The sequence below is a fragment of the Chionomys nivalis genome, chromosome 4 (assembly GCF_950005125.1).
Source record: "Chionomys nivalis chromosome 4, mChiNiv1.1, whole genome shotgun sequence".
In the NCBI taxonomy this organism is placed as follows: domain Eukaryota; kingdom Metazoa; phylum Chordata; class Mammalia; order Rodentia; family Cricetidae; genus Chionomys; species Chionomys nivalis.
Genome location: NC_080089.1, coordinates 8,945,783 through 8,973,512, shown reverse-complemented (window position 1 = coordinate 8,973,512; position 27,730 = coordinate 8,945,783). Strand labels below are relative to the sequence as shown.

Sequence of the window (27,730 nt, the reverse complement as noted above, 5' to 3'; positions counted from 1 at the left end):
TGAAGACCTACAGACTATGCGGTAGTGATGGGGCTGTTAACAGCCTCTTGGCCTAGTCTTCAGAAGACTTGGAAACCGGAGTTCATATCTGAAACGTGAGATTGTGACCTCTGGTCCAGAGACCAGCAGTGTTGCCGCCTGGACCGACCCCTGCTGCTTCCTAAGAATAGCCGGTCTCTGCAGTGGTTAGAGCTTCTCCAGCAGTGGGGTCAGCGCCTCCCACACAGGTTGCTCTTGCTGTGTCCTGAATGGATGGCGGGTGAGGGGGAGACAAAGAGGCTCAGTGGGGTTCTGTAACTCACCGGAGATGCCACTAATGCCTGCAGCTACCTCTGCCCTCGCCACATGAGTTCTGAAAGCGGGAAGGAGCGGCTGTTGGTAGGTCAAACCGTACATAACAAACATGGAAATACATACTAGGATAAGCATATCTCAGCCTCTCATACTGAGAAACTATGAAGGAAATTGAGGCTTCAGGAACTGCTGGTGAAGGCACATAACTTTAGACTTCTTACAAGTATGTAATATTTTAAGAATTTCGTGCAATGTATTTCGACTGTGTTCATCCCCATCTCCTCCAGAGTTAAGAAATTTGTAAGTTCTTGAGGACGAGGGTCTTGCTATGTAGTGTAGGCTAGTCTGGACGTTACTGTGCAGGCCGGAGTGGCCAGCACCGAGAGGTGTGCACTGCCTTCCTGGCATGCTACACTGGCTGCTCCTGTTTATTCCTGGAGCACTCCTCAGCTCCAGTTTGTATTACTTGACCTCTGAAATTAGGGTATTTCTTAGTTGTGATTTGCCTAGGTAACCTTGCTCGGCATGAGGGGCCTGTCTCAAATACCAAGAAGACACAAATACAATAGAAAGGTATGTCTGATGTACACCAACATAGTCAGGTGAGGGCTCTGCTCTCCTTGCTCCTGGCTGACAGAACAAGAGAAAGCTGAGACTCTGTAATTGGTTATTGTGGTAGTGAGCCTTGATGCACAGGGTTTAGAGTCCACAGACTAGAACCCAGATGCCGCTGTGGAGCCGTAGCATACACCCCTCACATTGTTCATACTGTTAGCATAAGCTGTTGGTTTTTGCTGAACTTCTCATTTAGTCTCACTATAATGATTCAACAGTGGTGTAGAACGTCTGCCAGAAACGGGCCACGTTCACACAGATCCTAGCGGTTGTTTTGATACTGTAAAGAGAACACAGTCTCTTACAGTTTTGAGATGATTAAACCTCATTTGCTGCAATCAATATAGATTTCTACAGGAAGTGAGCAAGAAATCCGAATTCACCTCCTAAGAATTTCTGAGAATGACTTCCAAATAAGGAGGTCCTTCCTGTGTTATCTTTAAAATGTTAAAGGAAGTGATTTTTTTCTGTTTATTTACTGAATTTTGTATATACTTTTTTATTTTTCTATCCTTATATGATATCAATGAATTGTCCTTAAAATGATTCTCTGTTGGGTCTTTGTGTAACTTAATAATACTAATGAACTCTCACCCCAAATTTTAATCTTGCCAAGCTTAGTGGCTCATACCTATACTCTTGGCACTGAGGAGGTGAGGCAGGAGAATTGCCATGAGATTGAGATCAGTTTGTAACTACAGAGTGGAAAATCTCTTTAAAAAGAAGAACCCTTCCCCACCATCATCTTGTACATGTATGTATTTATAAATATTTACTAGAAACCATTTTGTTTCATTAACTTCATGGTTATCCTCAGTTATTTTAGAGCAATTAGCATGATTTGCTCTGAAATGAAACCAGAATTTTGAATGACTTAGTTTTGTTTCATTCATTCGTTTGAATTCAGTCTTTTAAATGGTGAACAGTGTGCTGACCTTGGGAAAGTTTGGACTCTGGGTTGACTTGAAGAGGTTAAATTTTGCTCTGCCTGCAAGAGTATCTTGATTTGCCTGTGAGCCAGGAGGAGTGTTGGTTTGAAAGCTGAGGTCAGTGCATTTGTTACTGCCCTCTGTGCAGGAGATGAAACTGCATGGTCAGACCCTGCCTCAACAGCCCCAAACCAGGAAAACAAAGCAGATTAAAGATCCTATGAATGTTTATAATTAATACCTAGTATTTGTTTAAATTTGGGGGGCAGCCATATAACAGAGTCATTATTGAGTTATGTGCTATTGGTCTGTTTGTTTGATTTGCTTTTGTTTTTGAAATAGAGACCAATTTACCCATACTGGCTTCTGGGGATGTCGCGGGGGGTGGGGGGCTTCAGGGAGTGTGTGGTGGGAGTTTCTGGGGGTGGGGGTGCTTCTGGGATGTGGGGGACATGCTTCTGTGGGTGTGGGTTTGGTTGTTTTGCTTTTAAACGCACGCCGTGTGTGTGCGTGTATGTACACATGCATGTTTGAGGAAGTCAGAAGAGAGTTTGGGGAACTGGTTCTCTCAACTTGTCATCAAGCTTCTATGTAACCCAGCCCCCCTTTTTCCTTCCCTCTTCTTTCTTTCTTGAGACAGGGTCTGACAGTTAAATCAGACTAGCCTTTAACTTGGAGCAGCCCTTCTGCCTCGGCCTCCCAGGTGTGAGATTCGGCATCACATCCCTCCTGAGAGTGTTTTTTGAGTATAGTATCATATGTCTTGGACATCACACCACTCAGTATCTGAAGTATCTTTATGTATTTTCTGCCTGTTGTAGTTTCTTATTGTTCAAGTAACTTAGGTTTTAATGTGGGGGTAAGGACTGGAAAACACAGGAGGTGAAAAGAATAAATAAATACATACCCCTTATCTCTTGGCTCATGGTAACACTTGACTGTGTATTTTCGGGCTGTTTGAATTACAGACTTGGATGCTATCTGACAGCTCTTCAGTAAAAGGTCACCATTTGTCTCCCACTAGCAGCTCCTGAGTAGAGTAGATCTGAATGAGATCTCCTGAGGCAGGGTTTCTCTGTGTAACAGCCCTGGCTATTCTGGAGCTGTCTCTATAGACCAGGCTGGCCTTGCACTCACAGAGATCCACCTGCCTCTGCCTCTCAAGTGCTGGGATTAAAGGCGTGTGCCACCACCTCCTGGCCCAAATGTGACCTCTCTTAGTCTCATCTTGGTAGACTATATATTATATATTGTTTACCTCCAGGTGTGTGTTGTGTTGTGGTTTTTACTTAGTTTTGAAACTTTTTTGTTTATCAGATGTGCTCTTGCACAGAGACAGAAGAATTGCTTCACATTCAAGGCTAGCCTGGTTTAAATGCGAGACCTTCTCTCGAAAGAAAAGGAAAGGAAGAAAGGCTGGTCTAGTTAAAGCTTGCACGCTCTACAGACACTTGTGCTTGTGTGCCCCTGTGTGGAGGGAAAAGATGGCACTTTTATAGGGGTCAGTGCCCTCCTTCTATAAAGTGGGCTTTAAAACTGACAGCGGTGCCCTTGCCCTCACAGCCATCTCCCTGGCCTGCATCCCTGTCTCCGGGCTGTTGTCCATTGTTTGTCAGCCATATTTTGCTGTTCACTTGCTAGTGGATGTTAGGTTGTCTGCTGCCCCGTGGACTGCTGCCCTGTGGACAGCAGTGAATCGTGCAACTTGAACGTGAATGCAGGCAGCTCGAGTCCCTGCTGTGAGTCCTTTTGGGTCATCTAGAAGTGGGATTCCTGAATCATTTGCCGATTTTACGTTTGCTTCTGAGGAACTTTGAGACCTACTTAGCAGTGTTTTACGCTCCAGTCTTGCACGAAGGTAACACTTGATTCGGAATCTTGAAGTCTTGTGGTTTCCATGTTCTCTTCTGGCCTGCTTTGTAGTGGGTGAGAGGAATCCTTCCTGTTTTGTGCTGGGAATGAAACCAGGGTGTCGCTCTGCTACTGAGCTGTGCTACCAGCTCCATTGCGAATATTTATAAACTCTTACCTTCTTCTGTGCAGTATATGAGGAATTCAGAAAGATCGGGACTCCTCAGGAAGTACTGATATCATCTGAACATACGTGGAACCTTCTCCCCCTCCCCCCTCCCTCCCCCTCCTTCCCCTCCCCCTCCTCTCCACCTCCTTCAATATATTAGGACAGGCAGGATTAAATGGAATGATAGCCTCTTTGGGTGTGATCCACAGTCTAGAGGCCTTCCTCTTACAGCATCTGTGTTAACATGTCACCTCACAAAGCTGATGGGCAAGAAATTGGGGACCTCGTTTTGTATCTCCTGCTCACTGGTACCGTGTAGTGAGCAACTACCATGATCCTCATTTTGTCATCCACAGTGAGGGATGATTACCCTGCAAGATTCGGAATACCCAGCCAGCAAGACGTCCATTGCGATCCACTTACCCGAGGCCAGAAGATGCCCCTGAGCACAACTCTGTTCCCAGGAGTCAAGGCAAGAGGCCTTGGCATGGTTGCTGAGTATTTCCCTCCACACTTTCAGAAAGCATATGAGAAACAGGACCATTAGCACCAAGCATAGGGAAAGCATTGAGAAGTCTTCAGCTGGGAGTTGGCTGACACCCTCATGAAGTGTCTTTGTGTGTCTTACTGTTCAGCGCCTAGTTGGCCATAGTGCAGCTGTGGTAGGGGTGAGACACGGCGCCCAAGCACATTTCCCTCTGGGTTCAGCCGAGGGAAGCTGGGCTACTGAGTCGGCACCTGAGTGTTTTAGTCCTTTGCAGGTGTGGAGTTGGTCAGACGGTTGGATTCTAACTGCACTGTACAGTATGATTTGGCCTTAAATCAGAAATTCTTTATTTCTTCTGATTTAGTTGCTGAATTAGGGACTCTAAGGTTAGATTATACCTGGATAAGTGTCGAGGACCAGCCTCGACAAAAATACCACTTGCCAGGGTAGGGGCGTGGGGATTCAGAAATATAAGTAAAGAATACAAAGATGCGTGAAAAATAATAAAATAGAAACCATAGACTAGGGCCGGGAGGGAGTTCCAGTGAGTACTGAAATGGCCCAGGTTTAATTTTCCATGCCCCTTTATACCCAATACAGAAAGGGGAATAGCAGAGCGAAAGACTTCATTAACGTGATACAAGTGACAACTCGGTCAATTGCGTTAACACTTTAAGACATCAAGTCATTAGCATTTTTCTGTTTAGGCCTAAAGCCATTCTAAACCAAATAGGGTTACAATTTTGGGCCTCCACAATAAGGAAAGAAAAAAATACAGCTTTCTTAAGAGTAAAACTTAATCCATGAGATAGTAAGGAAAGAGAAAGGAAATTCATGTTGGTATCTCAGTTTCTCTTCAACACAGAAGCTATAAACCATCACGTAAAGTTAAGTGCAGAAGTCACAGAATTAGATGGCTCAGTGGATCATCAGGCATCCACTGGGGGGTGGAAATGACTACATAGTCCTGTCAAAGGAAAGGTTACTGGGTCATGCTCACACTGGAACAATTTCAGGCTACTGAACAGTGGGAAAGGGAACAAAAGATAAGGAGTTACGTATTATATGTATGTTCTGTTTTGTTTTCCCTACCTAACCAGTGAGTTTATTTTTACAGTTTTGTAGCTTGTGTGTGTGTCTGTTTGAGTGTATTCTACAAATGTGTGTGGGTGACCTTGGAGGCCAGCAGAGGGTGTCGGATTCCCTGGACCTGGAGTTATAGGTGATGTGAGCATCTTGTTGAGGTGCTAGGAACTCATTTCCAGTCCTGCAAGCCAGCAAGGACTTTTAACCACTGAGCCATCTCTTTAGCCATGTGGCATTGACAATGTCTTTGATCTCAGCACCCAGGAGGTAGAGGCAGGTGGATCTCTGAGTTTGAGCCTGGACAGCGAGGGCTACGAAGAAACCCTGTGTCGAAATGCATACACACACACACACACATAGAAGGAAGAAAAAAATAATGATTTGCTTATAGAGATTGAAAGTCTATTGGTTAAGTCCTAGCAGCCAGTTATGTCATAGATCATCTTTGTCCCCTGTAAAGAAGTGTTAATATGTTTCAGAATGTAATGGAATTTCAAAGTCATTAACTTGAAGAAAGGTCTAATGTCACTTGTGACAGGATTTGTTTCAGTATATCAAGGAAAGGGGAGACTTAATCTGGGGAGGCAGAGACAGGCTTCTGGCTAGATGGCCTTCCTAGCCAAATGAGCAGACTCGGTGAGAGTTTATCTCGGAAACTAACGTGGATGGGGCCGAGGAAGATGTCAGCCTCTGGCCTCTGCTCACACTTGCGTATGCACACACAGATGTGAACACAAACACAGATACACTGCTTTCTTCAGCCAGGAACAGTCTGGGTGAGTGAGCTGTTGTTCTTGTTTGATGATTCTCTCTTTGTCACTGCTGCTGAATGAGGGAGGGGCCGAGAACGGGAAGCTGCTAGACCTGCCTGGGATGAGGTAACTAACCTCTCCCTTAATCCAGTCATCCATTACCTCTCCCCTCGGATTGTGGAAACCCAGAAGGCTTTACCAAAGTTTAAAGTTATAAAAATAGCAAAGTTATAGATAATAATGAAATAGCAAAACAAAAGAGTTCACGTGCTGCCTAGTTAAGACCAAGCGTGACTTTGCTTCATGTCTATTTGTATAGAAGGCCTGTCTTTTCATTTTTGGTATGCAGTAGATCTTTTTGTTCTTAAACTGTAGTCCAGGCTGGTATAGAATTCACTATACAGGCCAAGGTGGTCTCAAGCTTGTGACAGCTGCCTTCATCTTTCAGGTGCCTCAGTCACAGACATGAACTGCCGTGCCCGGCATGGATCATGTCTTTTCTTTTCTTTTCTTTTCTTTTCTTTTCTTTTCTTTTCTTTTCTTTTCTTTTCTTTTTTCAATAATTTTTTAAACTTTATTTTATGTGCATTGGTATGAAGTATCATATCCCCCTGGACCTGGAGTTACAGACAGTTGTGAGCTGCCATGTGGATGCTGGGAATTGAACCCAGGTCCTCTGGAAGAACTGCCAGTGCTCTTAACCCACTGAGCCATCTCTCCAGCCCCTGGATCATGTCTTTTCTTCCCCAAAAATTTGTTCCAAGTTTTGGGATCACTCCTAAGAGTGACTTCCTACTGCTGCTGTGACTCTTTTTAGAAGATTGATGACATTTGGTAAATCTTAATGCAGGTGCTGGTAAGGTAGGCTTGGCAGTTACGAGCACTTGCTGTTCTTGCAGAGGAACTGAATTTGGTTCCCGGCACCCATAGGGTGGCCCAAAAACATCTGTAACCTAGTTCCAGGGACCTGATTCTATTTTTAGGTCTTCACACACACACTCATGCAGGTAGATACTCATTATACATAAAGTAATTTTTTTAAAGGAGATATGTAGAGGCTCAGAGGCTAAAAGGACCTGATGGGATTGATTCCTGGACCCCACATGATGGGAGAAAAGCCCCAACTTCTGAAAGTCATCACACATACTTTAAATTCTTAACGAAAATACGACCTTAAGATTCTTCTGTTATGTTCAGTGGGGGCTGGTGTTGTCAGCCATGGTTGTGTAGTGTGTAGTCTGCCATTTGGAGAGTGTTTGCGGACTTAACAGACCCGTCCTGTCCTAGCGGTTTGGGTGGCTACAGCCGTGTTGTGTTAGCAGTTGAAGTCAGTGTAGCTGTAAGTGTGTGTTGGATTCGGCTCCAGATCTTTAGTAAAAGATGGTTTCCCTTCATGTAGGTTTGGGAACCAGAACACCCAAAGGACCTTTGTTTGCCGTAGCCGTGGGCCAATGCATTGAGCAGGTCTCGTGTGGCCACTGAGAGCTGATGAGATCGGATGGACTGCCTAATCCTGTCTTCTTCCACGTCCTGCCCTAGTCTAGGGCCTTAGGCTTCATTCATGTCACAGCAGTGGAGGCTGAGGTGGAGCCTGCACCACAGATCTTTGCTTCCTGACCTCAGGGTCTCACCTTCTTAGCCGGCAGCCTTGAACCCTAGGTTAACACTGCCTCTCATCTGTACAACAGCCACTTTTCTGACCTGTCCTCTGCACTTAAAGACAGTCAGTTTGTTTAATCAACTACAGTAAGACTGAGGCAGTTAAGCCCTAATCTGGCATTTTTAGGTAAAGCAACATGTCTATAAGATGATTTAGGAGATAATTTAAAATTGCTAGAGGTCAACCAACCTTCCTTCCTTCAGTTTCTGAAACAGCATTTCACTTTGGAGCCCAGACTAACTTTGAATTCATCACAGTCCTCCTGCCTCAGCCTCCTGAGTGCTGGGGTTTCTTGTTTCATTCTTTTTCCTGACAATACCAGTTAGGAAAGGCTACAAGTCCTTGAGAATTCCCAGACCTGGCATTAGCTTTTGTTCTTAGCCCACGTATGCCGACTTTGTCATTTTTTGTATCATAAAAGAAAAGCTGTGAAGTTGGGAGAAGTGGTGTCCATTGCTGCAGTGTTGTGACAAGCATCTTGAATGTAACTGTGGAGAGAGACACCATTTGGCTGAAGATGACCTCACTGGGAGCTGTTCCTCAGTACAGCTCCCTCTCGGAGCAACTCCTGAGGGAAGGTGTGTGTGGTCTCTTAGCTGTTTCCTGTTTATGAGCAGGGAAACCTTCCACCCAGGTCAGGTTACAAAGCGCTGTGCCATTTTACTCTGAAGATCATTTGTCACAGGCATTTCGATCTCTGCCCACACGCTTTTGGGCTTTTCTGACAGCCCAGCACTTTGACTCTGACACTCTTGAAAAACTTGCCATAGAAGAAAAGTACATAAGTTGTCCTTACCAGAGAATTATGTCCTGTTTTTTCCTCTGAGTCTTTGAGACTTTTAAAAGGTAGGTGATGGGTTTATAAGAAGGAATGGCTGTGGTTTCCGACTGGACCCGGAGAGGTGAGACTGAACGGTGGACTGCTGTCCTAGAGCTAGTTACGCACAGGCTTTCCTGGTTTGAGAATAGCTTGTAGCGTGTGGCTATAAATAACACTTTCACAACGAGCATGGATTTGATAAGGGGCAGGAAATCTGGCCCAGCTGCCAACAGCAACAGCCAAAGCTCAGAATTCAAACAGTCTTCACACCCAACCTAAAAAACACCCTTGCTGCTTTCCTAGAGTCAATTTCTGTGCAGCCCTGGCTGGCCTAGAACTCCCGCTTCCTTCTGGGTCCTGGGATTAATGGTATATACAGTACACTAGCCCCTGGACCAACCATTTCTTCTTCTTGAGACAGGTTTTCTCTGTGTAGCTCTGGCTGTCCTGCAACCTGATCTTTGTAGACCTCCTGGGTGCTGGGATTAAAATCATGCCCAGCTAAATCAGCTTTTCTTAATATGAGAAAGAAGTCAGTGGCTTTGGCCTATAAGTGCAAACTGTCTCTTTCTTCTATTTAAAAAACCGTGTGTGCTGCTTGCTCATGCCATGGTGTCCATGTGGATGTCAGAAGACAGGCCCATAAGAGCAAGCTCTTTGTTTCCCACGTGGGAGGTAGGTGATTCCAGGAAGCCAAACACAGTGCAGCCTGCTGAGCTATCCTGCTGGTTCAAAACGATGTCATCTTGGTTACAGTCTGGAACTAGCACGAGTAATTGATGCTACCATAATGAGACCTAATGATACTGTGTGTCTAAGCCCCTTTTGAAAAGCTACTTTTGAAAATGTTTATTAAACGAAAAAGCTTGTAAAATCTACTTTTTCAGCCTCGTATTCTTCCTTTTTATTCTGCACAACTACCAGGCAACTGTCTCCACTCTTGAGATTCTGCATTTGAGGTACATGTAATAGAAGAATGTAACAGTACAATCTGTAAACACATTTAGAAATAGAAGCACGAATGTTTAAACTGGGAACCACTTTTAAGACTGTTGCTACAGAAGGGAGGGGGAAGAATAGCACTCTGTGGGTAGTCTGTTCTGTGAACTCGCTGTCTAGTTATCGGGACTTTAAACTATTAAAATTACTTATTTTCCCAGAAAGATAAAATGATATGCATGCAGCTCTGACATTTTGGAACTCGCTCTGTAGACCAGGCTGGTCTTGAATTAGAGATCCTCCTGCCTCTGCCTCCTGAGTGCTGGGATTAAAGGCATGCACATCTATGCCCAGACCTTAATTCTGTATTTTGAAAATTAAATGCACAACCAAGAATTTTTTATTTTATTTTATTTTTCTTTAATTGTCTGCCACGGTTGTGTGTGTGTGTGGGTGTAGAGCACAGACTTGGTTCTCCCTTTCCACCTTTAATTGGGTTGTAGGGATTAAACTTGGGTTGTCAGGACTTGTGACAAGTGTATTTTCTACCTGAGCCATCCCTGGGCTTTGGTTGGTGGCTTGCTTATTTTTTGCCTTGATTTCTGAGTTGACCCATTGTCTTAGGGTTTTTATTGCTGTGAAGAAACACCATGACCATAACTCTTATAAAGAAAACATTAAATGGGAGTTGCTCACTTACGGTTTCAGAGGTTCAGTCATTATCAGTACGGGAGCATTGTGACATGTGACATCTTGTCACCGCCTTAAGTTGCCGGGGAACACAAGATGATTGGTGCTACCTGAGGTCGAAGCACCGGAGCTGAGCAGTGAGGAGGATGTGCCTTACGGGCTTTTCCTAAGATCTGGGGGAAACTTACTTAATGGGTTAGTGAGAAGGTTACAGGGACAACTTCAGACACATACCAAAAACTAGAAATAATTTTTCTCTTTCTTAAGGGGAAAAGTGTACCAACAATTTGGTAAAGATTCAGTGACTTGTCGGGGGATAGACAGTTTATGTACAGGATTGGGAAGGTGGTGTAAGCCCCAACATCCCCCTATATGAGGCTTAGCAAAATTTGAACCAAGTTTAGGCTGTATGGCCTTGACCTGAGCAGCCACGGAGAAGACGAGCTGGTCAAAGACAACTTGTGTGCTTATACCAGCATTAACAATGTAGTGACAGGCGCCATGCCTTTCCTGAGCTTGAACTCTTTCCCAGTCCTCACAGATAGAAATACTTACTGTCCTTTCTTTCCACAACCACTAGCCTTTTTCTACTGTGCTTAAGCTGTTGATGAGCTGCCGTCTCCTTCCACTTTAGGATAATGATTGTGAATTTATTACTGCTTTCATGTTTGTGATAAAATAGGCGCCAAAGCCATTTAAGATAGGGAGGGAGCTCACGGGGTAAGGCACTGTGTTATAGGGAGGGAGCTCACAGCGTAAGGCACTGTGTTATGGCAGGAGCTCACAGTGTAAGGCACTGTGTTATAGGGAGGGAGCTCACAGTGTAAGGCACTGTGTTATAGGGAGGGAGCTCACAGTGTAAGGCACTGTGTTATAGGAAGGAGCTCACAACGTAAGGCACTGTGTTATAGGGAGGAGCTCACAGCGTAAGGCACTGTGTTATGGCGGGAAGCTGTAGTTGGTGTCCAGGAACACTTCACAGGAACGAGAGAGTTGGCTGTTGGTACTCAGTTCCTTCTCCCGTTCAGCTTTGGCTTTGAAGTATATGTATTAGTAGGACATTTTACTTTTTGTGTTTTACTTTTGAAAGAGAATTTTAGTCCTAAAAGCTTGTTAAATTATCATTTTTAGCCGAACCAGAATTTTAATCCCAATTCTCACCTTAGGTGATTCCGACACCACTTTCTCTTTGAATTAGAAGTGACACTCTGTCCTAGGAAACGGTGGTGTCTCGTCCCCTAAGACTCCAGATCTCATATTTAACACATTTCAGAGGTGAAAGTGTCCCTGAGTGTTGCAGGGTGAGGACTCCTTGCTGGGGTTGGGGCAGTGTGGTGAGGGTGTTCTCACTTGACCTGCTTTGCTAATAAGGGGAGTCATAATGTCTGACTTTCATTTTTCTTTGTCTCAGTCACATTGATCAGACAACAACATGGCAGGACCCCCGAAAGGCCATGCTCTCGCAACTGAACGTCCCTGCATCTGCCAGCCAAGCGGTGCCCCAGACGCTGATGAACGCGGCCTCAGGTGAGTACCGCCCTGCTGCAGAGCCACAGCCAGTCTGTTTGGATATCTGATTTCCTTTAGGGAACCTAGAAAGTTTTTACCCAGTGCCATGTGGACGCATTGGATTTATTTCAGAGTAGCTTGTGGGGAGTTCTCCTACGGCGCCGCCAGCGCAGTCTTCCTCTAGGATCCACGTTGTTCTTTCAGGCTTTGGTATCATGTTTGTCTGTCTCGGTTTATTAGGCAACCAGCAGCTTTACCCATGGAACCATCTCACCTCCGCCTCTCCCCCACAAACATTCCTGAGGTGGTCTTAGGAGTGATGACTGACCTTGAGCCATGGTCCTCCTACCTCTACCTCCCAAGTCTGGGGTTTCTGGTGCACCACCGCGGACCATGTGTGTTTGTGTTTGATTGCTGACTTCCGTCAGGGGTCTGAGTTGGCACTCCTCATCCTTTTGTGATGTGATGAAAAGCACATTGTTTTATTTTTAGTTGCTCTAAAGAAGAAAAAGCACAGCTGTATTGCATGACTGCCTCAGGTGCTGGACTTCATGCTGTGGTATTCATAATCCGCCCCCCCTTTTGTTCGTTTGTTTTTGAAATAGAATCTGTCCAAACCAGCCTCAAACTTGCAGTCCCCCTCCTCTGCCTGGTGCTGGTGTACCACCTTGCCACACTTAAACTTATTTTAAACCATATATTTATATTACCATAACATTATTATATTAATATTATAATATATAATATAACAATATTAACATTAATATTAAATACCTTAAGGATATTTATAACTACCGTATATTAAGGCCACGTTTGTCATGAAGCGCAGAGCCACCTCTCGTACTCTGAGATCTAGCATGTTTTGCCTGCATGTGTGTGTGGTGCACCATGTACTTACCTGGTGTCCATGGAGGACAGGAGAGGACATCAGATGCCTTGGAACTGGAGTTACAAGCGGTTATGAGCCATGGGTGCTGGGAACCCAACGTGAGATCCTCTGTAAGAGTAGCCAGGCTCTTAACCTCTGGACCCTCTGGCTTTTGTCTACAGGACTTCCCTCACCGCAATCCCTTAGACCTTTCTCTTTGGTTAGAGGGGCCCAAGACCACAGCTGTCACACGAGCACCTTGGTACACACAGGAAAATGTCCTTCCTCTGGGCTGAACCCCCACCCCTTTGCAGACCAATTTTGTTCATGGTCTAAGTATTAAAGTAAGAGACTTTGGACTCAGTTACCTTTAAACTTGGAGGTATTAGCCAGTTTTTAAAGTGTAGAAGTCAGATTCAGAACTCGCTAGTGAGCTTTTAAGACCCCCCCCCCCAGTCGTTAAGCGGTGTGATAAGTGGTAAAGGAAGCAGAAGAGGACAGGGTGGCACTGTCACCAAAAGCTTGTGTGGTGTCCTTGTAGCTTTATTTCTAGTGAATAAATACACTGTCACTTAAGGAGGACTTTGAGGTTAGACAGTATAAAAACAGACCTTAAAACGTGGTGCAGGAATCCAGCACCACAAAATGAGAGGCAGAAGTGGCCAGTTCCAGGCTAGGCTGCGTGGTGAGACCTGTGCTCCCCTACACAGGGTTCCTAGCCTAAGATGCCCAAGTCCCTTACAAAATAGAGTTAGCGAGTAACTTCCTGTGTGCTTTAAATGCTAACTTATGTATGTGTTTTAACCACGTAAACAGTTGTCATGCTGGATTATTTTGTGAAGTAGCAAGAAAAATGTCTATATATTTTAAAAATCAGTTTTAACTTTTCACACACGTTAGTTCGAATCACTGCATATAAAACCCAGGGGTTGTGGGGCCTGCTGTGTATCTCCCGAGGGAAACAGATGCCAGCCAGAAACCAGGCAACTTCATCTGCTGAACGCTGAATGCATCGGCAATGCTGTGGCTTTTACTCTAGGGTTTTTTCTCTCCCAATTGAGAATTGAAGTTGGGACCTCACGTAGTTGAGGTCAGGTCTTATGTATCCCTAGCTGGCTTTACGCTCACTACATAGCTTAGGCTGCCTCTGGCCGCCTTCATCTTCTGCCTGCCTCTCGGGTGCCGGGAGTCTCGCTCTAAATTAGAGAACATTTTGGTTGTCCTCTGGAATGGAAGTTAGAGGAGCTGTAGTTTGGGGGCCCTGGAGAGCACCCCTTATGCCTGAGCCACGTGTACTCCAGCCTCCAGAAGCCACGATCAGCAGACCTTGTGCCCACATGGAATGAGAGGCAGTGGCCTGCTGATTTCAGTATATGGGCATCTGTCTCTCGGGAAAGCGGCTCTGTGCCTGGGGTATGAGGGTTGGAGGGAGGCGGTAACGATGTCTCAAAAACAAAAGTTATAAAAAAAGATTAACTTAAATACAAAGTAAATATGATCTGATATTTTGTAATTAAGCTATTTGTAATTACTGGTAGCTGGTTTTACTTCATTTAAAGTAATTTAAAACATCTGTCCACCACACCATCTTTGGGGCTGTGTTTATATTTGAAGCTCTTTGTGATCAAATATAGGCCTCGGGGCCTTTATCCAAGTAGTGAGTTTCTTTGTCGCTTTCAGACTTAGGAAGTCCATCTGATGTGGGCAACACAGTGTTACAGACTATGGCACTGTGAGACAGATTGCATAAAAGACAGATTTCTCTTTTTTCCCTGATTATTTTAAGATGAGATATGGAAATAATACTATTAATGAATACAGTACTGTACTAACAAGACATTATTAACAAAAACTCAAGTAGGAATAATATTGTAATGAAACCCACAGTCAGTGCAACCAGGACCCAGTCTGTCGTGTTAGTTATTTTGACTTCTGTCACGAATAGCTTTTTACAAAGTTTTCAAACAAAATGGCTGTTTTTCTTCCCTACAAGGCGATTCAGGTAATCTGAGAAACGGGGAAAATGACTTTGAGGGTAGAGTGTTTGCAAAAGAGAAGGTGGGAGGGTGCAGGGAGGGAAGAGTCATGGCCCCAGGGAACGAAAAGTGTAAACATGGGGAATCTACCACCTTTAGAAGTGGGATTCAGTGTGTCTGGCCAGCCCTGCACTCTGGAAATGGTGGCGGAAAGATCGGGAGTTAATGACTAGCTCAGCTACATAGTTTGAATGCCACCCTGGGCTACGTGAGATCCTGAGTCCAAAGAAAAAGAAAAGGAAGAAGAAATTTGGCTTGTTCTTTGTGCTGCGGATCAGACCCAGAACGAGGCAACACTACCACTGAATTGTAAACCTGACCGTGCGTCTTGGTTAGTACACAGAGCTAGCCACCACCTTTACATGCAGTGTAGACAGCGATTGGGCCTGACGGTCAGTGGTTCTCGTATAGCCCCAGCCCTGACTCAAGTTCACCCTACCCTGTTCCCAAAATGGGAGTCTGTAAATGCAAAACAGGCACATGAAGGAAGTACAGAGATTTAAATTTTCCTGACACTCAAAAGGTAAGATGGCCACTTGGTTTAGAAATGACTTTGGACCCAGTACCAGGACTCTTCTGAGGCTGGCCAGCTTTCCAGCCGTCCTCTCTCTGCTCAGAGTTTCTCATACATTCTACACAGATGACTTTTGATATCACCAGTGCCACCCACTTCTCAAGTCTTCTTTTTTTTCTGTTAAAGATTGATTTTATTTATTGGCACCATTATCGATGGTTGTGAGCCACCAATTGGGTGCTGGGAATTGAACTCGGGTCCTCTGGAAGAGCAGCCAGTGCTCTTAACCTCTGAGCCATCTCTCCAGCCCCCTTTTCTGTTTATTTTTAAACCCAGAGTAGTTGTATCGAAAACTGAATTTATAATCAACCTTTTTGTTTTTTGTTCTGAGGTAGGTCCAACTGCAGCCCAGGCTGGCCGCGAATTTACGATCCTCTTGACCCAGTAACGTTAATAGTAACTTTAATAGTAACTTTAATAGTGCTACTTTCTCCCTCTTGCCTGCCCTCCTCGTGCCCCTCTTTTCTCCAAAATAGGAAAGAGAGAGAGAGAGTTTGTGTGTGGGGGGGGGGAGGGGGGTATAACTTGTGGGATCATTTCTCTCCTGCCATTGGGACCTAGGGTTTAAACTCAGGTTTTAGGTTTGGCAGCAGCATCCTACCTACTAACCATTCTGCCAGCCTTTCCATTTTCTAAACGGGGCTTTAGAGTCTTTGTTTATTTAATGTATGTCTGAGTGTATGTATGTGTGTCACGTGCTTATGGGAATCTGCAGAAGCCCAAAGGAGTGGGTGCTGGGAACTGAACTCAGCCAGTGCTCTTAACCCTTGGCCTTGTCTCCAGCCTTGATAGAATCTGCAACCCCGACAAGCCTTGAGCTTTGGACTCCTCCCTCCTGTGTGCCAGGTGTCGTGGGTACAGGCTGGTGCTAGATATTGCTGTGGGGTTTTTGTTTCGTTTTCTAAAGATCTTGACTATAGCAAGCGAGGCAGGGTTTCCAAGCCTTGCACTAGCAGTAAGCCCCTAAATCAATGGGAGCAGATAGAAACCCAAGTTTTTTTTGGCCAGGCAGTGGTGGCGCACGCCTTTAATCCCAGTACTCAATAGGCAGAGGCAGGCGGATCTCTGTGAGTTCGAGGCTAGCCTGGTCTACAGAGCTAGTCCCAGGACAGGCTCCAAAGCTACAGAGAAACTCTGTCTCAACCCCCGCCCCCCCACCCCCCCAAAAAAGCCAGTTCTTTTTGTACGTTTGGGAGTCATTTGAATTCTGGCAGTTACTGTGGGCGCAGATGCCCAAGCGTCAGCCACTGACGTGAGAGCGTGAGGAGAGCAGGAGCACGCTGTGGAGAGTGCGCGGGGGAGTGTAGCTGCATAGAATTGCCACTGCACGGTCCTGAGGAAAACGGCTATTAAATATTAGCACTCAAAAATAGTGTCCGCGCAGCACTTTTTCTTCAGTATTATTTGTAGATGTTTTGGAAACTTTGTGAAAAGAGATTAAATTATTTACATTCAAGGACCAAATGAAATGCCTGTTTTGTTTCTTCTCTTGGTGAGTGCTAGGATTTTATTTTTGTCTTTTCCACTGATTTCTAAATCCTTCTGGTCACTATTGCTCCAGCAGTTTTGTGACTCATGGGAGGAGTATTTGTGTGAAAGATTAAGATGCTAATTCTTCAAAAATGGCATCTAGACTACCATATATAGGCAGGAGTGTGAGATGGACTAAATCCTGCAGCAGTAGCAGAGCTCCTAAGTAGTATGTGAAGAAATGTACATGAGGTTATCAGTGCATAAAGCTTAGCGCCGCTTTTACTCCAGCAGTTTGAAATCTAAGTGAGCACTTCACCAAGCCACTGAGCTGTTGTGTTATCATTAATCTTCAGATTTTACCCTTATCCGTAGATAGGACATGCATAATAGACCTGTGTCCCCTAAGTCTCAGGGACCATCATGGAAGATGAGGCAGAAAGACTGTAAGACCACAGGGATGGGGTAGGGGGTGGACCTGGCAGGTTAGCTCTCAGCCTATGGTGACCTGCACAGAGTCAAGCCAGTCCACGCTGCAGCACATCGGAAGGATGGGCTCTGGAAGCCGTTGGCAGCTGATAGCTGCTGGAAAACAGGAGTCCTTTTCTTCATTGGTGTTGTCCAGGAGGTATTGTCTTTGCGCTTACAGATGGCTCCAAGGCTATACCCGTGCCCATTCGAGCAGCACTGATTGGACTTGGAGAGTCACTTTTTTTCTTTTTTAAATGTGTGTGGGTGTTTTTTTACTTGTGTGTACATCTGTGTGCCATGTACATGCCTGGTGCCTTTGGAGGCCAGAAGATGGGGTTAGAGACAGTTGTGAGCTGCCATGTGGACGCTGGATACCCAACCCAGGTCCTCTGGAAGAGCAGCCAGTGCTCTAAACCCCTGAGCCATCTCTTCAGTCCCTCAGTGAGTTAGTTAGGAACATGAAGGGAGGGTTGTGGAGTGTCCAGAGGTAGTGGGGGGTGGATAGATCAGGCTGCCTTGTGGATTGTGTACATGTATGAATTCTCAAAAAAAAAATCTGACTGGAGCCGGGCGGTGGTGGCGCACACCTTTAATCCCAGCACCCGGGAGGCAGAGGCAGGCGGATCTCTGGGAATTCGAGGCCAGCCTGGCCTACAAGAGCTAGTTCCAGGGCAGCCAAGTTTATACGGAGAAGCCCTGTCTCGGGCGTGGAAATCTGACTGGAGTTACATGGGTGAAATTTGGAGAGTGGCCTGTTGTCAGCTCTCTGGGTGTATGTGGCGTTCTAGGAAGTTTGCCTACCTAGCGTCATAAGTAGGGGTGAGTTCTGATGGTGCTCACTGTTGTGCTTTGAGACTAGATGTTGCCAAAAAGCATTCATTCAACAGATATGCAATGTTGTGTTTCTGTAACAGAATCTCAGCAGGGAATGCTACAAATGCCTGTCCCTTGCTGAGCTTGCAGGCTGAACACGGGAAGCTGGGGGTGGGGGCAAAGACAGAGGAGCTGCACTCCTCCCTCAGCCCATACTCATGCGGTATGCCAGCTGCTGTTGAAATCATGAGAAGGTTATAAACATCGCATAAACATCATGTTTCCTGTAGTTAAAATGGAAAGGGGAAGATATACCAATTACAAGTTAAAGTGGTCAGGGCTGGCGGGAGACGGCTTTTTCACTGTAGCCTGTATTTGCTGTCTGTGGAGTTGAGGCCTAGGTGGACTCAGGGAGGGACTGAGCGTATCTGAGGACGGAGAAGAGTCCATGCAGAGCACATTTGGCGGTCTTGAGCCTTGTTTCAGGAAGTCAGAGCAGGTTAGCAAGTGAGCCATGTGGTCCTCATAGGTTCTGAACTCATCCGTTTAACAGACAGGAAATCGGGGAGCATTTGTAGCATGAGGATGGCTGGAAGGTAACTGGTGAGTGGTGAGTGGCTGGGTTCTGGGCCCAGTGAAGAGAAGAAAGATGAAGGCATGCCCGCACCTGCTGAGACCAGTGGAAAGACCTGAAGCAGAAGACATTCATTCTCCAAATGCCTTAGTGTGGGCGGCTAAGGGTTCTGAGCCTTATTTTGAAATTTTTAAGAATTCCATTAAAAACATAACTCCAGGGCTGGAGGCATGCATGGCTCAGTGGTTAAGAGCACTTACTGCTCTTCCAGACACATAACTATTTGTTCAAGAACACCTACTGTAAGGATTCTATGTGGAACTTTCTTCTTTAATTGTGAGTGTTCATCTCCTGTACACACTGAGAAGTAGCGTCACTAAAGAGTGCCCGGTATTAGAGGGCTAATGAATGTTGAGTCAAGATGGGCCAGGTTGTAAGCTCAGGTCACTGGGAAGCACTGGAATTCCACCCCAAGTCCCAAGTATTGTTTCCCACACTGCCCGTTGTGGTCTCGAAGAAGGACTTTGGGGCACATCAACATGTTCTGCTGGCTTGATACAGAATCTTTCTGAGACTTTGGTGTGTGTGTTGTGTTGTGTCTTGACAATTTGTTTGCCAAAGCAGGTTTACATGATGGTTTTAGATTCTAACATCCAAGCTTGTACACAGAAATATCACTATTTCAGAAGCTGGGTGCGCACACAACCCATTCAGAAGACAGCAACAGTTCACTTGTGCAAGGCTTTAAGGAAGAAATGCCCTGAGATTTTCACAAGTTTCAGGAAGAGGAGACTCAGAAGAACTTGACTGGTTTTGAGTCCCAGACCTGCTACTTCCTTCCTAACTTAGCTTCTTCTGTTTTGTGATGGGTTGTGAGGCTTCTCAGTGAGTTCATGCTCTTCTCAGAATGCAGACTGTGCCTGCTGTGTGCTGACAACCGTTCGTACTCACTTGAAATTGGCCTGAAGTCAGATTACTTCCTCCAGGAGGTCATTGAGTCTAGTTCTAAGGAAACTCCTTGAGAGCCCTGTACTTTAACCACTCCGTAGGGTGTGTGCTGGTCACTGTGTCCTCCGTGATTTCAGATGAGGAGGAGGGTTGGTCAGACACGACAACAGTAAAGATTTTCCTCTTTGAGTACAAATTGTAAACGGTTTTCCTTCATTATCACTAAGCAAGAACACACGGGCAAGTACATGTAGTAGAATCATCTCTAGCGTTATTTGTTCTAGTAGATAAATTATCAATCAAACAATATTGACAAATTCTACATAAAATTGTAGTTTTCTAAGGATAAATCTAAATGATTTTTAATCTTTGTTTTTCTTATTCTAATTCCAGTTTTTTACCTTCTTTTTACATCTTACTTAGAATGTTGGCATATTTCCCCTTCCCTTACAAGGGTTATTTTACTTTTCTTTTCCCTTCCATCTTTATCTCCTTGCCCATAAGGCTTTAATATATGGGGGATGGTGGTCTAGTTTTGAAAAACACCCAAAAGCCTGGCTTGAGAATGTGAATTGAGATGATGGAGACCTTCTCTCAATAGAAGAGACAAGAACCAAAAAAAAAAAAAAAAACAAAAGAAGAAGAAGAGAAAATTTAACTTACCAAAATTCCTCCTCAGGACCATGTCTGAAGCCTAGCTTTATATTGTTTTACTAAATTTTGACTGCAGTTAAAGATCTTTCTTTTCGAATTTCTACTGATTGATGATTAATTGAGTGCTGGCTCACACTCTCAGACACCAGATTGTCTAGCATCATACACACTCCTTTTCCAGCTTTCTCACCTTGCTTCTGCTGTTAAAGCTGAAACTGTGGTGCAGAGCTGTCTGGGTACCTTCCTGGTCTCTTCCCTTCCTTGCTCTTTTTTTGTTGTTGTTTTGTTTTGTTTTGTTTTTCGAGACAGGGTTTCTCTGTAGCTTTGGTGCCTGTCCTGGAACTCCCTTTGTAGACCAGTCTGGCCTTGAACTCACAGAGATCCGCCTGCCTCTGCCTCCCAAGTGCCGGGATTAAAGGCGTGCGCCACCACCACCCGGCTCTTCCTTGCTCTTACCGTTGCCTGCATCCACGTCCTTTTTCCTTTTTTGTTTTGTTTATCGAGTCACACTTTGTGTAACAGTCTGTTTATACAGCAAATATTATAAAGACACCAGCAAATAAGTAAAGGAGACTTTTTTGCTTCATTGTTACTTTCCTGTTTTTTCTTTTGAAACAGGATCTCTGTAGCCTTGGCTGTCCTTGAACTCACTTTGTAGACCAGGTTGGCCACAAACTCATGGAGATCCACCTGCCTCTGCCTCCCAAGTGCTAGGATTAAACGCATGCGCCACCACCACCCAACCCATATCTGTAATTTATGCCTCACACTTTTCTTAATGATAGTCTGGTATTGGGAGAAAACTTTCTGAACTAATGCCTTTTTCCAGAACTAGTAATCAAACCCAGGATCTAATAAATACTAGGCAAGCTCTCACCTGTTAGCTATCTAACCCTTTAAAAAGATTTTAAAGATAAGGTTGGGTTAATGCTGGCCTTGAACTTTTTATTGTGTGAGTTTGCCCCAGTCTCCTGAACAATTGAGATTACAGGGTGTGTGTGTGAGACACAGAGAGACACTATACCTGGTCCACTTGGATTTAATTCTTGTAAGTCTGCCATTCTTAGTGAAATTAATAATAATTAAAGCTTGATAGATTTCTTATAATAGGAACACTGGCAGAAGTTTAGGGCAATAGATTTACAGCTCCGGGAAAGAGAAGTGTTGGAGTTCCAGACCTACCTTGTATGTGCCTGCTTGTTCATCTTTGTATGGGGACAAGAACAAGACCAAGCAGGTGGAGTCACAGTGTGGATTTAAATGTGGTAGTGCCATCATCACATGGTGGAGATGAGCTGTCATGGCCTGTTGCTTTCCCTTGGCCCATGAGTTATCAGATGGGCTAGGGTCCCTGAATAGTCAGGGAAGGCCATGATATCACTGATGGTTCTGACCAGGTTGGAATGGTGTTGCTAGGCAACAGAGTTCAGTTACTTGAGAACACTGAAAACATCAAGGTCTCTCGATTGTCCAGTTGTGGCTCACTAAGGCATCTGTCTAGTGACCACCGTCTGTCATTCACACAGTATCTTAGGACTTTCTACTTTTTTCAGTTTTTCAAGACAGGGTTTCTCCGTGTAGATCCTGACTGTTCTGGAACTCACTCAGTAGGCCAGGCTGGCCTCAATTCACAGAGAGCCTGCCTGCCTCCGCCTCCGCCTCGAGTGCTGGGATTAAAGGCATGCACCACACCAACCTTTGAGCTTTTAAACACCTTGTGTATTTTTCAAAAATATCTTAGGGGTGAACTTTCTTCCCAGTTAAAGTTTTGAGAGTTCTGTCTGCCTGAGGATGGTTGGGCGGTTCCTCTTTTCATTACTTCTCAGACGCTTCCTTACTCTCATGGACGGAGGAAAATCTTTTTGCTTCCCTACGGGTGTCACATATTTCCTAGCCTTCTCCAACACTTCCAACAAATTTAGAATTTCAGCCACAGTCCTCTTATGCTAGCAGTTTCTGTTCTGCTCTACAACAAATCTTTTAATATTTCTAGACTTTAATAGTCTGTATTCTAGATTCTTGGTATAAGTTCGTTGTATAAATAATGGGTCTAAATGGAGCGTAGCTATGTCAGCTAAAGTGTGTTTTTAATTTGACCCCTTAAAGTTCTCATCTTTGTCTTTGGGGATGTTGGTTTCATTATTTAATGGTTTAGTTTTCATGGAGGAGATTTGGTTATGTGTTCTGCCTTATTTTTCTATAGACAGAGATTGCAGTTCTAATGCATTGTTTTATATCTAATTGTGTTTGTTCTTTTTAAAGTGAGTCCTGCTCAGCTTCTTAAGGTACCAGATCGAAACCAATTCCAAGCCAACTGTAGTCTGTTTTCTGTGTTGTAGGACCTCTTCCTGATGGATGGGAGCAGGCCATGACACAGGATGGAGATGTTTACTACATAAACCACAAAAACAAGACCACATCCTGGCTGGACCCAAGACTTGACCCTCGTTTTGGTAAAGGTTTACTTCAGAACCTTTGTGGTCATTTGGTGATAGTCTAGGGGTTGGGGGATGTAGGAAAAGACATCTCAGTGAAACTGCACTGCCTTGCAGTTAGCGGTGGCTGCACACCCACTGTGGGTTTTGTTTAACCTTGAGATCTCTAGGTCCACAACAGCTTTCTGACCTGGGGTGAGCTGTGGATGTTGTAAAAGCTCAGGGCCATGGTGTCTTGACTGACTGCTTTATTCTCACGATGCTTCTTGGAAGTGGGTCATCATTCAGGCACGTATACAACCTGGACCATCAGGGCTGAAGGTGCGGCTCACCCTGAGCACCAGGCCACACCTAAGGAAAGCTTTTTACAACCATTTGGGATATGTTTTTTGTTGTTGTTGTTGTTTTGTTTTGTTTTACCTAGTTAAGATCCTTTCTGGCACTTTTTATTTAAGAAATGAAAAGCAAAGCAGAGCCCCTTCTAAATTTGGTGAGGGTCTCCGTGCTCTGTTCCTCCTTTTTGTCCATATTTCCTTCCTGGTGGTAGTTTCAGCTGTTGGCTTTCTGAATCTCCTTCCAAAGCATGGAAAATGAATGTAAAAAGGAACAGATAATGTGGTTTGAGCACTCATCCTGGCCCTGGGCTGCTTAATGGAAACAATGTGTGGATCAGTGCCGGTCAGACACACGCTGGCGGAGCCTTTGAAGCGTCCCTTGGGCTGACCTGACCACGCCACAGGCTTTACTGGGAAGGAGAATTAACTCTGTGAATGCCATCAAAACACAACCCCGGGGCTGGGTAAAAATAACAGCCTCCAGTATAAACACCCCCCCCCATCTATTTACTTGGAAACAAACAACAATAAGAAGTTTGAGTGGACTTTGAATGTCAGCTTTATGGACTAGTTGACACCCACCCCTACCCCCAAGGAAAATCAGAGGTGGGGTTGCAGCCTAGACGGTCATTTCAATAGCCAGTTTGACTCAAATACCAACTGTTTGAGCTTCCAAACCTGTTGGGGTGCTAAGAAAGTAATGTACATGTTAGCAGTTGGCAACTTGAGATTCTTTTTAATTCTTGAATAGCCCTTGTGGTTGAAAACCCCTTAAACGCTGCATTGCTATCCACGGGATGATAGCAGCCATGTTTCCTTAATCACATTTGATGATTCTGTTCATCTGCCCTTGGGGAGTTTGGAAGAATCTGGTGTGCCACCGCCACTAGCTTTTAGTGCACTCATACACTCTCTCTACTCTCTTCTTTCTTCTGTACATGTGTGTTGTTGAAAGAAAAAGAAAAGAAATCGGGAAAAGCATTAGCAGTAAAGGAAAATCTTGACTTAGTTTATCTGCTGATAGTACCAACAGCTGAGTCTTTTAAGGAACAGCGGGTATTTAAGGTGGGAAAAAAATACAACATACAGCATACTCCTGCCACACGCAACACGCACACGTGTCCGCACGTGATAGCGATACAGCAAATGTCTCCTGCCCCCTTCTCTCCCTTTCGTTTCCCTTTTTGGGCCCACTGTGTATGTGTATTCCAGACAGGGTTGACTACACGCCAGAGCTTTTTATTTTGTGGCCCGACTTTTAATCTGTTCCAGACCTTCGCCGTCAGAGCTGAAGTGTAACTGGGGGGCGGGGAGAACAACCAAGTGGGCGTCTCTGCTCTAGAGTATGAGCAGAAAGAAGAAAGCTGTTAGCTGCTGTAGTTGACGCTTGCCTTCAAACCCAGCGTTCGTTAGCTACAGTGGGTTGTGTATGTTTTATCTCTGCCAAGGAAGTATAAACTGCCCCTCTGGTTTATGACCCTGAGGCCATGCAGACACTAGCACATGGTGTCAGTTATTGCTTCCATGAGTGTGGAGTTTGCTTTCTTCCCTGTGTTCCCAAATACAGTGGAGTCTTAGCTAAGCCAAGTAGAAAGGTGTCTAAGTCTTTTAGGATGGAAGATGAACTGAAACTTAGCACCTGCTTCAACAGTGACCTCTCAAGTTTATATTCTTTGTTAGATTCTTTTTATAGAACAACTCCCTTGGTGGTTGTTAACTGCTTTTGGTTTTTCGAGACAGGGGTTCTCTATGTAACCCTGGGAATTCTGAAACTATGTAGGCTGGTCTCGAACACAGATCTGCCTGTCTCTGCTCTCAAATGCTGGGATCAAAGGTGTGTGCCACATCTTTATTTTTTGTCTGGTTAGCATGCACTTGTGGAAGATGCTGGTTGGCTCTCTGCTTTTAGCTGCATTAAAGAGTATGATAATGTTATGTAGTATTTATGCTGACTTTAAATTATTTCATATTTTGGACTACAGAGATAAATGACTCGGTGAGTAAAGTACTTAAAGTCCAAATATGAGGAGCCGTGTGTGTGTGTGTGTGTGTGTGTGTGTGTGTGTGTGTGACTAGGTTGGCCTGCAAATTAAGAGGTCTCTGATTTTGCCTCCTGAATATTGGGGTTAAAGGTATGCGCACCTCCACACCCAGATTTTTATTTAATCATTTCTTTTAATTTTATGTTCTTTTTTTTTTTTAAAAAAAAAAGCAAATTGATTCTTTATTATTTAATTTTGCATGTATGAGTGTTTCACTTCCATGTGTGTCTTTGCACTGTGTGAGATATCAAAACTACAGAGAAAGAAAAGTATTTATAGTCGGACTCCTTGTATGTGGTGGCTTCTCAACAACCTTATTCTAAGGGCCCTTGGGTTTCAGAGGCCAGGGAAGACTGGCTTCGAAGCTAGGACTTTTCTTTGAAGAGGAGCCAGGGTCTGTTAACCTTTCATCTAGAGATAAGCGTTATCTCCAGAGACTGTCCTGGCAAATGCCTGTGAGGAATAGAGCCTACGGCAGTGGTGGTGTAGCAGAGTTGGCCCCGCTGCCTGAGGTGGTCTGTTACTGGCGGACAGGCTGGGTCCTGTCAGTCTCCCCCGCAGCTGTTCTTCAACTTACACATTCCTTTTTCTTTCTGGTTTTTCAAGACAGGGTTTCTCTATAACTGCCCAGGCTGTCCTGGAACTCACTTTGTAGACCAGGTTGGCTTCAAACTTGCTGGGATTAGAGGTATGTGCCACCACCTCCTGACCAACTTATGTATTCCTTGACATGAGGTTTTTTTTTTTTTTACACATAAGATTATTGAATAAATATCCAAACAGGGACTGTTGAATTAGCTCAGTAGTAAAGTGAACTTGAGTTGTCCAGTCTCAGAACCCATGTGAAGTAGGAGAGAGAACTGGCCCCTTTAAGTTGACAGGCACACTTTGTACCCTCTTCCCACTGCCATTAAATAATGGTTTAGAACTAAAAAGGCTTTAATATTTGGGCTTGACATTGTTATTCACCCAGGGTGAGTAAGCATAAGTTAATATGCACAGTTTCTACATGGTGGCTATTTGAATGAGCTATCTAATTCAGCAGAGTTAATTTTTAGACACTTCAGCCCTCACTAGCCTAAACTCACTATGTAGTGATAAATGTTTGACCTTTATGCTGGCAGTCTCCCTGCCCTGCTCTCACAGCTGCTGGGATTCGCGTGAGCTACTCCGCTAAACAGAAATTTTTTTTAAAGATTTATTTATTTATTATGTATACAACATTCTGCCTCGATGTATGCCCGCACGTCACAGGAGGGTGCCAGATCTCTGTACAGATGGTTGTGAGCCACCATGTGGTTGCTGGGAATTGAACTCAGGACCTCTGGAAGAACAGCCAGTGCTCTTAACCTCTGAGCCATCTCTCCAGCCCCCTAAACAGAAAATTTTTAAATCCAAAAGTTTAAGGTCACCTGAGACATGGTAACTAGCAGTTTGCTTATGGTTGGAAGCTGGAACTATCACTTGTGTACACATGTATACAACATTTTGTTTCGGGTTCCAGTTGTATTGACTTCATGCTAAAGGTGGGACAGTTGTTGCTTACAGACTGAAGGAAAAGGAAAGAATTACGGACTAGGGACTGCACAGAGCCAGTGGTCCAGGCTTTAAGGAGAGGAAAGGATTACAAACTAGGGACTGCACGGAGCCAGTGGTCCAGGCTTTAAGGAGAGGAAAGGATTACGGACTAGGGACTGCACGGAGCCAGTGGTCCAGGCTTTAAGGAGAGGAAAAGATTACGGACTAGGGACTGCACGGAGCCAGTGGTCCAGGCTTTAAGGAGAGGAAAGGATTACGGACTAGGGACTGCACGGAGCCAGTGGTCCACGCTTTGTTTGGCAGTAGTTGCTTTCTTCTGTGGCTCCTGCCCCAGCTCACCCCAGAATCTTTGCCTGTGCTTCAGTCTGTCCCTGCATGTTGCTGGCAACACGTCACTAATTCAGGACAGGGCTAATTACTAACTGTTCCATAGTGAAGGACAGGAAGGTGCTGTGTGAGGAAACGGACCAAGGAAAAATGGAGAAATGAAACCCAAAGTGTTTGGTGCTCAGTTGTAGATCCCGGGTATCTGGCGAGAAGGTCCCACGGCACCATCTCCTGTGAATCTAAGGCGTGGTCTCCTTCCCTCGGGAGTCAGAGAAAACTAGTTAGAACACGTACACCCTGCTCTCGCCTCATTTAGCAGTCCATGTCTTCCCCAGAGCAAAATGAGCTGTTGAGGAGAAACTTCTATTTTGATTTATTTCATTGTTTTAGATATAAAGCCTTATTCTCATGACAATCATCCTGCCTCAGTTTCCTGAGTACTAGGATTACAGATAACCTGACTCTGTTGACTTTATTTCCCTTTTTTGTTCATCCAAATTGTGTTGTTGGAGGTTGGGAGCCACAGCCTTTTGAAGGTTGAAGGGGAAAAATGGATTGGTAGAATTGCTTGTTGTTATGTTGATCAGTTAAAGAATACTTGGCCTGGGTGTGGTAGGCCTTAAATCCTAGCCCTTGGGCGGCAGAGGTAGGTAGATCTGAGTTTAGGCCAGCCTGGTCTTTAAGGGTGTGTTCCAGGACAGTCAATCTCAAAAGGTGTGTGTGGTGGGGGATGACTTGATGCTGTTTGAATCATTGCCCCTCCCCCCAAACAGAGTTTCTTTGTGTAGTCCTGCCCATCCTGGAACTCTCCTCTGCCTCCCTAGTGCTGGGATTAAACATGTA

At 44.7% G+C, this 27,730-nt stretch overlaps 1 protein-coding gene across 1 annotated transcript in view; it reads left to right on the top strand.

Annotated features, from left to right (window-relative positions):
• The window catches only part of Yap1 (Yes1 associated transcriptional regulator), an 87,630-nt gene that overhangs the window by 22,388 nt on the left and 37,512 nt on the right, over nucleotides 1-27,730 (top strand). The window contains 2 exon segments of the mRNA XM_057766627.1: nucleotides 11,704-11,819; nucleotides 22,549-22,662. Coding sequence (XP_057622610.1) covers nucleotides 11,704-11,819; nucleotides 22,549-22,662 — 230 coding nt within the window.